The sequence below is a fragment of the Salvia hispanica genome, chromosome 3, assembly GCF_029641045.1.
Source record: "Salvia hispanica isolate PSC_SH4W2 chromosome 3, Shi_PSC_v1, whole genome shotgun sequence".
In the NCBI taxonomy this organism is placed as follows: Eukaryota; Viridiplantae; Streptophyta; class Magnoliopsida; order Lamiales; family Lamiaceae; genus Salvia; species Salvia hispanica.
This window is the reverse complement of record NC_142694.1, coordinates 37,632,722-37,646,817: the sequence shown is the minus strand read 5'-3', so window position 1 is coordinate 37,646,817 and position 14,096 is coordinate 37,632,722. Positions and strand designations below refer to the sequence as shown.

Genomic DNA, 14,096 nt, shown 5'->3' with positions numbered 1-14,096 from the left:
GCTTAATTCAATTTAGAGTGGTTTATAGTTGATGGGCCAAAATTCTAATAAGGCTATTAGTTGGTGGATTCACATCATAATCAAAATTTCTTATTTAATATTCTAGCAATGCAATTTATAAATTTTATCACACTTAATATTTAATAACGTAATTCCTAATAGGTATGTTTTTGAAGAGATGGAATTTAGGTGTCATTTCTATAAAAGATGAAAGATTGCTAGGTACATCAGTTATGTTCGATTACTAAGAGGTATACCGTAATTATATGAAATATTTTATTTAATCATCGATTATTGTGATAAGATTTTAATATTGATCATGGATCATGTAAAATTAGATTTTATTTACTCTCGACTAAAAAATGAGTTGTATTTAAATTTCTATAATTTGAGAATGTATATCTCCAAGTGTGATGTGTCTCAGTTCTCATAAAATATAAATGAAACAACATGCGATAATTTATTACCTTATAATTGTAGATAACCGCAATGGTGCTTAGGCCAGCCATAGGCCAGCCATTCTCTACTCTGCCACGTCAGCAACACTAAAAAAACCACCTGCCACGTCAGATTTAGGCCAGCCATAGGCCAACCATAGGGCAGCCGCAATAAAAACAATTCAAAATATACTACATTTACGGAATTAAAATTACGATTAAAATATGGAATTAAATTTAGACACGTGTACGGGAAAATTCATTAATTGCATTTTAAAAAGTTACATAGATAAAAAAAAAAAAGTACATGCATAATAAAGAAAAAAAACTATCGTCGTGCAGTCCTCCGTGCCCACAACTCTTCAATTATATCCTTTTGGAGTTGAATATGAGCATCCACTTGGCGCATGCTGGCAAATTCCTTGAGTCGGCCGGCTTCATCGAGGGGTACCCCCTGTCGTACACTAGGGGTGGCCGTTCCGTGGCTTGGACCGGCTTCATCGTCACTGACCCAACTAGTTAGTTGTACGCCTTCGTCTTCGACGATCATCTTGTGCAGGATAATGCAGGCGTACATTATCTCGGAAACGCATCCGACATCCCACAAACGCGTTGGGCCCTTGATTGCCGCCCATTGAGACTGGAGCACACCAAATGCGCGCTCCACGTCCTTGCGCGCCGACTCCTGTCGTTGCGCAAAGTAGGCCTTCTTTTCATCACTTGTTTGTCGGATCGTCTTCACAAAGATCGGCCACCGAGGGTATATCCCATCCGCCAAGTAGTAGCCCATATCATGCCGGTTGCCGTTGGCCACGAATGAGACGGCTGGACCGACGCCCTGGCACTTCTCGTTGAAGAGGGGAGACGAGTTCAGGACGTTGAGGTCGTTGTTCGACCCGGCTACCCCAAAATACGCATGCCAGATCCACAGCCGGTAATCAGCTACGGCCTCGAGGATTATCGTGGGGTTCTTTGACTTGTAGCCGGTCGTGTAGGCCCCCTTCCAGGCAGTCGGACAGTTCTTCCACTCCCAATGCATACAGTCTATGCTGCCTAACATCCCGGGGAACCCATGCTTCTCCCCGTGCATCTGCATCAAATTCTGACAATCTTCGGGAGTAGGGCTTCGAAGGTACTGCTCACCGAAAATGCTGATCACGCCCCCACAGAACTCCTTCAGACATTTCAGGGCTGACGACTCACCGATGTGGAGGTACTCATCCCACATGTCTGCCGCGCCTCCGTAGGCCAACTGCCTGATTGCCGCCGTGCACTTTTGGATAGGGGTGTGGCCGGGTCTGCCAGCCGCATCGTGCCTGAAGCGGAAACACATATATTGACGCTCCAATGCCCTAACGATGCGCATAAACAACTCCCTGCGCATTCTGAAACGCCGCCGGAACATGTTGGCGGGAAACCGCGGGTACTCTGCAAAGTAGTCCTCGTACAGCCGCTGATGTGCAGCTACGTGATCCCGATCAATCACTGCTCGGTGGTGGACAACTGGTGGAGGAGGGCGAGGTATCGCCTGCTGTTCCACCATACGCATGTACCGCTCCATCCCGCGGTTCATGTAGGCCTCCATAGCCTCGTTCATCCTCCGTTCGTACTCCTCAGGATCCCCACCACTACCGCTACCGCTACCACCCGCGTGATCCATCGCTCGATGATGCTCTTGAACAGAAAGTTAGAGAGAGAGAAAACTCGTTAAAACAAATGGTGCAAATGAAAATGAAACGAAAATCGCGTTTATATATGATTTTAAAAAAAAAAAAAAAAAATCGGAAAACACCGCTGGCCGATCGCTAGCCGATCGGGCCTCTGCAATGGCGGCTAGCCGATCGGCTAGCGACGAGCGATCGTATGCGCTCGCCGATTTCGCGCTCGCCGATTGCAATGGTTCGACTAGCGCGACGAATCGGCTAGCCGGTCGCTAGCCGACCATTGCGGATGCTCTTATGTCAATGGTGCATGTAGGCTTGGTAAAATAATTATTTTGCGTTATCTTCAATAATAAGCATTTAGCATTTGACTATGCATCCTAAATAGAGTTTTTATTTTGGTGTTGGAATGTGTTATTATGTCTTAAGATAAGTGTCAATTGAACTTTTTATTTATTAGATTTTGTATAATATATATTTTAAAATCAAATTCTTTTTTGTTACCTAATTAAGTTTTAAGTGATAAAATGTTACCACTTATTTTAAGTGATAATTACATAATGTACTTTTTATACTTATATTGGGAGAAATAATTTTATCTTTTTCCTATACTAAAAATACATTTAGTCTTTGGCATGCATATCAAGTTATATATGCTATGGTCTATATTCTTTATTTTAATCTATTTAGCTATAAATATATCTTTATTATTTAAAAATTTTTGTTCCATGCATGGAGGACGGAGGGAGTATTACGATTATTTATTATAATTACATGCACAGGGATGTAATTATATAAGAAGTAACTCATACCTATCATAATAACTAAATAATTATAGATCACATAATTTTATAATCTATTAGTTAGATTTAATTCCTCATTGTTCTTAATATTTATGTCACGACCGCGCTTTGCTAAGGATAGCATTTCTCGGTAAATCATGACCAGGGGAGGGAATTAAGAAGAGGGGGTAGAAAGGGGATGAAAGAATTAATGATAAGACACAAATATTTCTTCATAAGATGAGAGATGTTCACAAGACAACAAAGATCATGAGAATTTGAAAGAGTGTTTATCACAGATCACTCGTTACTGATCGTTTTTCCTATGACCCATCTACTACAAAATACTACGACAAAAACAAAGCGGAAGGAGTTGTAACCACATGGTCATGTGTATGAAGACACATGCCACGAAAATTCTACAAAAGAGATGAGACGACCTCCAACTCCACTCAGCCACCATTTCATCACTTGCTCAACCTGCACATTTAGAAATACATGCAGGGCTGAGTACGGGGTACTCAGTGAACACATTGCCGAAAGATACACATATAAGAAAAAGTTATTATCATGCCATCACAGTAACACACGGGGGTTTTTCTTAAAGGCCCGAGCTTACTAAGTTCATTTTCATAAAGTTCGCTTGATCAAGCTAAGTTCATTCCATCAATCCGCCATATCTGATAGTTCATTGTGTGTCGGGAAGGTGGCCACCTTCCACGATCACATTGACCGGCCAACCCTTACGATGACTCACGGTCCATTCCTTTGTGCACACTAACTCGAATAGGATCTTGGTCCTATTGGAGCCGAATTCGTTTCATTCATTCATTCATTTGGCATCGCCAAGCAGATAGGCATCATAAAACAAATAATTTATGGCACGATAATATTTTAAAAAAAAGTAAGTGCAATTTTATCAAACAAAAAATCATTTCATATATTTGATAATTTTTTATCCACACTTAATGTGTTGGATATAAAGCCCACCTCGATGCTTCCCAATAAAGTACTACTTCTCTACACAAGCTCGGCTTCGAAAGCAAACTCCTTGTACACGCCCTTCTTGAAAGAGGGTATTCATTCAATTAGTCATATGAACATACATTAGGTGTATGACATGCAATGATCCTATATGGAAATGCATCCTACGTTCGAAGTTCGATCAAGATAACTTTATTCAATTAAATTTATGGCTCTCAATTTATAAGAGAATTTAAAAGAAATTGAATTATTTAATCATCTCAAACAACTCAATAACACCAAACCAAAATAAAACATCAAACCAAACAATTAATTAAATAAATGGTCTATTTCTTTACTTAGGCCCCAAAGCCACAAATTTTCCTTTCTTCTAAAATTTCGGCCCACATTAAAACTAACAAGAGACCACACTAAAAGAATTATCTTGGCCCAAAGGGGAGCCCAATACCCAAAACTTAAAGTGGAATGCTAACTTAATTTAACACATTTTCAAAATCAGATTTTTCCTCCTCTCCCTGACATCTCACGTCTCTCTCTCTTCACCATCTCCTTCGCCCGCCGGCGAGCGACGCCGGCCACCGTCGAGGCTGCTCCCTCCTCGGCCTAACTCCCTCTCTCAAACCTCGGTCACGCTCACCCTCCCTCTATCTCGACTTCTCTCTCTCGGTGAACAGGGACTCGGCTGCCGGAGTGCAGCCCCCCGTCACGCCGTCCGTCCGCCACCACCATCGTCGTCTTAAAATTCAGGTACGTTTTCTCTACCTCACATACCACTCCATACTTTAGCACACGTTTGAACATACACACACATTCCTCACTCTAGGTTTGATTTCAAGCACCGACTCGCCGAGTGAAGGGAGAAGGGTGCATCGGGGTATTGCCCGGGATAGGGGGGCGGCGCTGGGTTGCTCGGGATGATGTAGCGGTGCCCGGTCAGCGAGCGCAAGGTCGCGGCGGAGTCGCCGGACAGTAGCTGCGAAGGCAGGGGATGGGTGTGTGTGAGGGCAGCGGCAGCAGCTTGTGTGCATGGCTGTCGGGACAGTAGCGGCAGCTGTGGTGGCTGCCACGGCGGAGCAGCTACGGCGCCGTTCGGGAATTTCCGGTGCTTATCGTTGCACTCTTAAAAGCTAAGCCCTCATTTCCATTTGATGCTCGATTATGATTATTGATTTAATGGTTATCAAAAGCTCATAATCCTTGATTGCTTAGGTATAGCATAGTTATTAGCAAATTTGCATAAGAAAGTTTGTTCACGAACAATTAATCATAAGCATTGGTGATTCCAAAGTTCACGGCATAGAATAAGGCGATGGTGTTGAGCATGTTAAACTCTAAATGTTCATGCTTGAATGTGGTATGAAAATGTCTATGAAGTAAGAGAAGTTTTGGGAGAAAAGATTACCTTGGAGAAAAGAGGAAAGAAAGGTGGTGTTGAGATTTATCCTCTTCAAGCTCTCATTTGAATCATCACCTCTAGATCATTTAATTTGAAGATTTTTGTGGTGGAACAAAAGTGTTTAAGAGTGGAGTGGGTGTAGTATTTATAGAGGAAAAAGGTGCATGGAAATACATGGTCATAAGCTTGAATTATGAAGGAAAAGTATTGTCCAAAGTGTAGGGACTTTTTACCATTTGGGGTAAGTTGTCTCATCCATCATTCTAATTACCATATTTAGCAGGAATCTTACATCTTGTCGCTTAAAAAGACGTGAGCCGTCGTTTGGAAAACGCGAGCCGTCGTTTGGTTTGCGTGTTTGATGTGATTTGATTTCGTCGATTGTCTCGTCTTGATTTAACGTGCTTCTTATCCATTCGTATAGGTATCGGGGTTCAAGACGTGGCTATTGCGCAAGATCCGGAGGGCATGGAGAGTATTTTATTTTTAAATAAATCTTTACTTAAACGTTGAACTCGTGTACGGACTTTTTATTTGAAACTCGGTCTTTACAAACGGACTTTTATTAGAGCAAACTTTATGTTGAAATATTACTATTTTTGTTCACTACTCATAATATACTTCACAACAATTAATCATAACGAGAAGTAAAAGAAAATTTAGACGCGAAATTTATATATATATATAGATCGGTGTTCTAAGCCTTAGGGTAAAAAGTCGGGGTGTTACAATTTAAATATGAAAAGAGTAAGTTTGAATATAAGAGACTCAAGGTTATATCATTTCAAATCTTATATGGAATTTGAGGGTATTTTATTTGTATAATAAAAGGGTAATTTAGTACTACAAAATAATAGTATTCATTAGTAAGAAAATCTGTCTAAACAAAATACAGTTTAGAATTTGAAAGTATTTTTATATGTATAAATTTTGTCGAATTGTCTTTATCTTTTAAATTATTACCCAATACAATATTAAATACTACTAGTAAGTACTCCCTCCGCCCCAAAAAAATTGTCCCAGTTTATTTTTTGCACTCATTTTGTAAAAATAATAATAAATAGTTAAAGTACAGAAAAAGTAAAGTAAAAAAGAGAATAATGTAGAGAATAGTTTTACCTACATTATTCTTTTTCTTATTTTACTCTCTTTCAACTTTACCTATTTATTATTATTTTTATAAAACGAATGTAAAAAATGAACTGGGACAATCTTTCTGGGACGGAGGTAGTAGTACGTAATTGAAGGTGACAAATTCATCTGATTTTCACCGCTCAACAACACATCACAATTTCTTGGACGCATAGAATGTTTTTAATCTTTTGATCTCTTTTCAAATTGAACACTAATTATAATAATCTATATGGCATAAGCACCAGTGCGCCACTCTCCACAAACTCCACTCATCCTAAAATTTGAGTAAAAATTTAGTGGTCAATCCTCACCAAGGTGTCAATCCTATTTGGTATGTCCTATAATAGAGATTTGACAAGTGGAAAATACATATAGTCATGTTTTTAACTAGATATATAAACAATGGAAACATTACATTATATGGAAAGTTTCTTCAAATTCCATGTATAATAAATACTCCACTGCATATAAAGGAGATATTCATTATTCTATTTATTTAAATAATTAATCATCATCACAATTATTGTCAAGTCAATTTATACGTAAATATACAAAAATGGTAACTTTATATTAGAACATTATTTGTTTTATTTTATTATGAAACCATGGTGATATTTTATGTATTAACTATTATCAATTAACTTTAATAAGATTAAATTTTTTGATTGGGGATCACTATCACTTTTATTATAGTAGATTTAGGTTTTTATAATTTTAAATTTAAATATTATTTATGAAATTTTTGTTTATGAATTTTTTTGATTGTATATTGAAAAGGATCAAAATGTACTAGTATAAATTTTTAGATCATCTTATTATTATTTAACTATTTTTATAATTTAACATAGCACATGTATATAATATTCATACAATCAATGTACAATGAAAATATTAAACAAAAACTACATTATATAATTAGTCATATAATTAATTTAATTTATACACTTCATAATAATAAGATGATCTAAAAAACTAATACTAGTACATTTTATCCTTTTCAATATACCATCAAAAAGTTCAATAAACAAAAATTCCATAAATAACATTTAAATTTAAAATTATGAAAAACTAAAACTACTATAATAAAAGTGATACAAAAAGTTCAATAAACAAAAATTCTATAAATAACATTTAAATTTAAAATTATGAAAAACTAAAACTACTATAATAAAAGTGATAGTGATTCCCAATTAAAAAATTTAATCTTATCAAAGTTAATTGATAATAGTTAATACATGAAATATCACCATGTTTCATATTAAAATAGAGCAAATAATGTTCTAATATAAAGTTACTAATTTTGTATATTTACGTATTAATTGACTTGACAATAATTGTGATGATGATTAATTATTCAGATAAATAGAACAAAGAATATCTCTTTTCATATGTAGTGTATTTATTATACATGGAATTTGAAGAAACTTTCCATATAATTTAATGTTTCCATTGTTTATATATCTAGTTGGAAACATGACTATATGTATTTTCCACTTGTCAAATCTCTATTAGTAGGGCATACCAATAGGATTGATATCTTGGTGAGAATTGACCACTAAATTTTTACTCCCTAAAATCTTTCTCTCATTGTCCCATAGTAATAAAGTCATTTCTTCATTTTGGTATGTTTCATAGTTATAGATTCATTCCCTTTTTAGTAAAAAGTCTACACATTTCTTCAATTCTTGTCACTTACTTTGTTCTCTCTTCATCTTTTTAGCTTTTTTTCATTTTCTTTTAATTAACTCAATTAACACAGTTTTTCTTCAATCGCGTGCAGAAAAGAAACGTCTCCACCACTATGTACGGAGGGAGTAGTTTGTTCTCACGTGGAAATGATATTGGCCACTCAATAATACGTGTGTATGAGTAGGGGTGGGGAATTATACCAAAATACCGGAATACCGGACTTACCGTGTTGATATTTTCTTGTGTTTGTGTTGATATTTTTATGTCATATTGTTGATATTTGTAATACATTATGTTGATATAAAAAAAACACCCACGAAAATTATCATATGATAACATAATAACGATATTACCCTTTTGTTGGTATTTTGTCTACTATTTATTGAAATTTGTGAGCTTTAATCTCATCCACTCGTTCCAAAATTCAGGGTGTAGATTTAATCTTAGTTTTGGATTATAATATTATAAGCATTAGAAGAGGACCCTACATAGATTTAGATGTATTCAAATGATAAATAGTTTAATATAATAATTTTAATAATTAATCAACACACAATATTAAAAATGTCAAAGTAATGACATGATCAGCATATCAACACAAATTAAGATTGATATTTATATTTAAATGTCAACACAAAGATAAAGATAAAGTATGTTAATATAAATTTGTGTTAACTACTCATATCATTATATTGACATTTTTAAGATAAAGTGATCACATTAATCTAGTTATCATCCTCAACACATCCCTCAATATTCATATATGTCTATCCACCTCTATCATGAGTAACTTCCTACTAAACATGACAATAAATTGCATTAGAAGTACTACTCTGTTTATAACATAGGAGCTGTAAACTTCAAATCATTTAACACTTCCTACTAAACATGACAATAAATTTAGTGCATGCCGAAATTAGTGAATGCAAGACAAATACACAAATTTTAATATAACAACACAAATTAACCAATGCGATTAATCATGTGTTTCATTAGTTTATTGTGTATATATATATATATATATATTATATATATATATATATAGGGGAATGTTAGGGTGTCACCACCTCTTAAAATAACATCATACCACCATTGCTAGCCAATCATTTGTACACGTGGGCGAATAATAAGCTGTCATATGGCAAAAAAAAAAAAAGGGTAAAAAACACCGCCAGCAATATGCAATACTGTATACAACAATTTTTCTCGGCCAGCAATATCCAACACGCTATACAACAATCTATAGATTGTTGTGTAGCGTTTATAATATTGTTGTTTAGCGTTTATAATATTGTTGTATATGTGGTGTCATGGTGTCACTTTAAAAGGTGTCGTCATTTTAACACAAACCTATATATGTATTCGCATATATCTTACATAAAAACCTAATTCTCATATGATATTTCTCCCAGTAATAGCATTAACACAATTGCAAAACAAATATTCATGACTTGTAGAACTAAAATTTGATAGAAATATAACATGACAAATTAATACTATATAAACTACTTTATTGGTCTCAGAACAAAAATTAATACGAAATGCGGCAAGATTGGTACATAACCAATCAAGATGAATTCAATCCAATACACAACACAGAAGTGTAAAATATCCAAAAAAAAACTAGAGCAAGAAAAATTATGAAAATGAAGATAAAATTATTTAGAAAATGAAAGCTAAGCCAGCAATAGCTACAACAAACAAAAAGCTGGTGGTTAGAGAAACAGAGGCAGAATTAGGAGGTGGTGGTGGAATAAGTCCAGACTGTCCGGTTGGCTGTGGCGCTCCCCCTGCCCTTGGGGTTTCGGCCTCGGATGTGGGCGCACATGCATCCGGCTGGGGAGTGGTCGGGGTGGCAGGGGGAGGGGTGGTCACGGGCGGAGTGGGACCACCGGTGGATGATGAGACTACTGTTATGGATAGTTTCTGTCCCGCTCCGCAGTGGCCGCCTATGCTGCAGATGTAGTAGCGCTCACCGGCCGTGTCAAGGGTGATATTGGCCGGTCCGGTGGTGATGATGTTGCCGATGGCATTGTCTTCGCTGCAAGCATCGTACGAGGCTTTGGGCACTTGGACTACGTCGTGCTCGTTAGTCATAAAGTTGAACGCTGTTGTCAAATAAAAAACAATCAGTATTATATTTATCAATGTAAATAAAGAACTGAAACGACTATATTAGTCTCATGAGTCAGTCTATGTGAGATTGAGACAGATATATGTACCTAGGATATCGCCAACCACAAATGTTTTGCCAGAAGCCCAATTGGAGTAAGAGACAGAAGTACTTGTGGGAATTCTCCATCCCATGTTATCTCCAACTATATGCACAGTTTGTGCAAAAGCAATGTTAGCAACTAGGCCAAAAAGAGCACTATAAATCATAAAAATTGAGACTCTATCCATAGTTGTATGTATTTCTTGTGTACTCAAACTTGAAATTCAAGAATGGATTCTACAAATATATGATGAGATGGTTATAGTGGTTTGCAAAATGTTTATTGAGAGAGGGGTATATATAGTGCAATATTTTGGAAATAATCATGAAGTTGCATACAAACCAATGTCCACTCTGGCTTGTAGAATAAATCGGGCGTCTACCTGTGAATATTTGAACTTTCCACAATTGGAATATATCAACTAATTTTGTGCATATGTGTCATGACTAAGTCCATTTAACTAATTTAGTTTAATAATATAAATGAGCTTGTTACTAGTCTATTGTTATACTATTTTACTTAGAGATGTGAATCGTCTGTACTCTAGTTGATATCGAGCTAATTTTGGTTTGATCTGATCCGATCCGATCCGATTGATTTTGTCAGGCTTAATTGGCTATGAAGCTTCAACCGTTCTAATTCAAGTTGTGGTTAATCGAATTTCTTCATTATGTTTTATTTATGGGAAGTTTCTAGCTAATAAGTGACAAGACTATTATGCATGTAAATAAGTAAATTGAAGTAGAATTGAGTCAAAGAAGGCTCAGTTTTCATTTCTCTCATTCACATTCGGGCTAACTATAAGCGTTTTGCAAATTTGGTGACTTTTATGAACCCATTTTTATTGTACTATATTTTTTTAATGAATCAAAAAATAGTAAAATCAAATGAAAATTGGTACGTAGAAAAATCTTGAAACTCTGAGTCACTGATCATGAGTGTTCGTTTAACATTAATGAAAAACATAGGATTTCTCTAGTTATACACTAAATCTCATTTTTGTGTTTAAAATTTCTTCAATCATACTACAAAATCAAACCTATTTTTGTGTTATTCCAAAAAACAACATTAAATTTGGATATGTACTATAGCTATGGTAAAAATTTATGAGATACAGTATATACTTAAAGTTGAAGGGTTAATGTAGAAAGAAACGGTTACAAGTGTACGGATTGACAAGTCCATTTGATTTCATATCTATATTTACTTGACTTTATTACAATAATATTTGAATAAGTTTCAATTACGGTTGTTAGCCCCATTTAATCAACGTAATTTGGAATATGACATTTGTTTCACATATAAATCAGTCACACATTTATAGAACAAATAAATATGGCTACAAAAATTAAATAACACGACACATTTTCATAACACAAATGAATTTATTGGCATGATAGTGGGTCCAAGTGCTCTGGGTCGTGCAGAAGTTAAAGAAATTTGAAACTTTCTAATGTTCGACTAAAATCAACAAGGCCAAGCGCATTTAGCATATGGCCTTAATTGGTTTTCGTTTAATTTTGATAATCTGAGAAGAATAATAATTTTCGTTTTTTTGTAATAATATTAATTAGGATTCATTGGGTTATAATAAAAATTTTTATTACTATGATATAGTACAAAAGTCCAAGGAAATATATAATCTATAAATATATAAAAGGGGAGTTTTGGGAATAATTACATGAATGCCATTGATAGTATTAAATTTAAATATTGTGTCATGTAACTTAAATGAAATATTAATACTATGACTCTTATTTTTTCCATGATTAACCGCCCACTAATGACATTCATTGACACTTACTCACTAACTTTCATAATAATAATGCTTTAATAATTCAATTTCTCCTTAATTCGTTTGCACATACAATACAGAATTCCTCCAGATTTTGTCGACAAATTTGGTGAGAATATTTCGACAAGATGCAGGACAATGCGAGGGGAAAGAGAGATGAGTTGGAAAGTTGATGTGAAGAAAGTGAATGATTGTTGGTTTTTGGAAATGGGTTGGCCTAATTTTGTACAAGAAAATTCCTCACAAGATGGTGATTTTTGTGATGTTCCTCCCCCTTTTTATCTCTTCCATTATTCCATTTCAATCATTTTTCTATGTGCTCTCATTATATTCCTTTTGTTTTATTGATTTTTGAGCGTTTGTATTTATACACACATTTGTGTTCTGACTTTGCAATGGCGGGATGATTTCGAAGATGGAATTTTAATTCTTATTTTTACAACTTTAATAATTGCGTGCGTGAACTGTGAACTACATATGCTTTTATGCTCTGTTTACATTATTTTTTCTTTTAATACTGCTACTCTTAATGGTTTGATCATGGTTGATCAACAATCGTGTTGTTTATGTTGTTCTCCTTGCAGGTTTTCATGGTGGAAGTGATGTGTGTTTTGAAGTGTCGAGCTTAATTATGTGATTGTTTTTTAATTTTCTTCATGTACTATTATAAAGTGTCAAATGTATAAATTTTTCATGTAGTACTCTATATGAATATTAGGTTGGTGACAACTCTTATTCATTTGTTTTTCTTGGACATGGTATGGGTGGTAGATGTGGGGTATGTTATTAGGGTATGCAACCGGTTTTTTTTTTGTTTTTCGGCTAAATGCATGCATATTGATATCAGTTGTATATTCCATGCTATTGTGCTGTATTTTTGTTGATGATTTTGATCGATTTGGCTATCTTCTAATAAATATTTATATATTGTTTTTATTGACATGTGTTTGTGATTGATCTTTTGTACTCCCTCTGTTCCATAGTAATAGGGGCGTTTTTCCATTTCCGTCCGTTCCATAGTAATAGAGTCATTTCCCTTTTTAGTAAAAGTCAACACATTTTTCCACACCTACTTTGCTCTCTCTTACTTTTTTCTCTCTTCATCTCTCTACCTTTTTCATTTTCCACTTTATTCTTTCTTTACTTAACTCACTTAACACAATTTTTCTTAATCTCCGTGCCGAAAAGTTTTGCCTCCATTACTATGGAACGGAGGGAGTAGTATGGATCTAAAAGTGATTTAAATGATACGTGATTTGTGTGCAAATTTTGGTTTATAAACTTATTTGGTTATATGAGTTTTATGGGTACAATAAATTGCTATTGTATAAATTTGTGATTTTAGAATTTGAAATAATAATATTGTTTCTCATTCGGTATATTTGTTTTTTTTTCTTTGTTTGATTTTATATTTTTTAATAATTATTTTATATTTTATATATTTATGATTTCAGATTTCATGATATTTTTATGAATTTATAAAATCATTTTACAGCATAAAATAAGTTTAAATAAAAGAAAATGGGTCGTGAATCACACGTAGGTGATACTAGTGAGATTAATATTGCATTTTATCACCGCCATTAATAAAAAAAGAAGGAATTTCGAGTCAATGAAGGCCCTTTTATTTGTGCATTGACAATCGATTATGAGACTTTTCTAGTACATTAATTACGCACACGACTTTGCATATAAGAACGAAGAAATAAACAGAATTAAGCCTTGGTAATTGTAACCAACGGCTGATTGTTTCTAAGTCGTGAAGACCCAGTTTTCTCTCATTCCCAATTACAAATAATTTTAGAATTTAAAAATAAAAATAGACGCATATATTTTCTTGGTGCATAGTGATAGTCTGGTGATTTTGACTTTTGAGTTATAAGTAATTTCTCAAATTGATTTGAAAGACAAATCTTATTATCTAACCGAGAACCGTTAAGAATTGTCACTCGCTCCTATTAAACGATATTATAGAATACCATAGATGAGATGCACACGTGAA

General features: G+C 34.7%; 1 protein-coding gene across 1 annotated transcript; it reads right to left on the bottom strand.

Annotated features, from left to right (window-relative positions):
* Nucleotides 1-9,573: 9,573 nt before the first annotated feature.
* LOC125210580 (umecyanin-like) lies at nucleotides 9,574-10,559 on the bottom strand. Its single transcript, XM_048110118.2, has 2 exons — nucleotides 10,306-10,559; nucleotides 9,574-10,191 (listed from the first exon to the last, which is right to left on the bottom strand). The coding sequence occupies exons 1-2, from the start codon at nucleotides 10,484-10,486 to the stop codon at nucleotides 9,746-9,748; spliced, it is 627 nt and encodes a 208-aa protein (XP_047966075.1). The 5' UTR covers nucleotides 10,487-10,559; the 3' UTR covers nucleotides 9,574-9,745.
* Nucleotides 10,560-14,096: the final 3,537 nt, after the last annotated feature.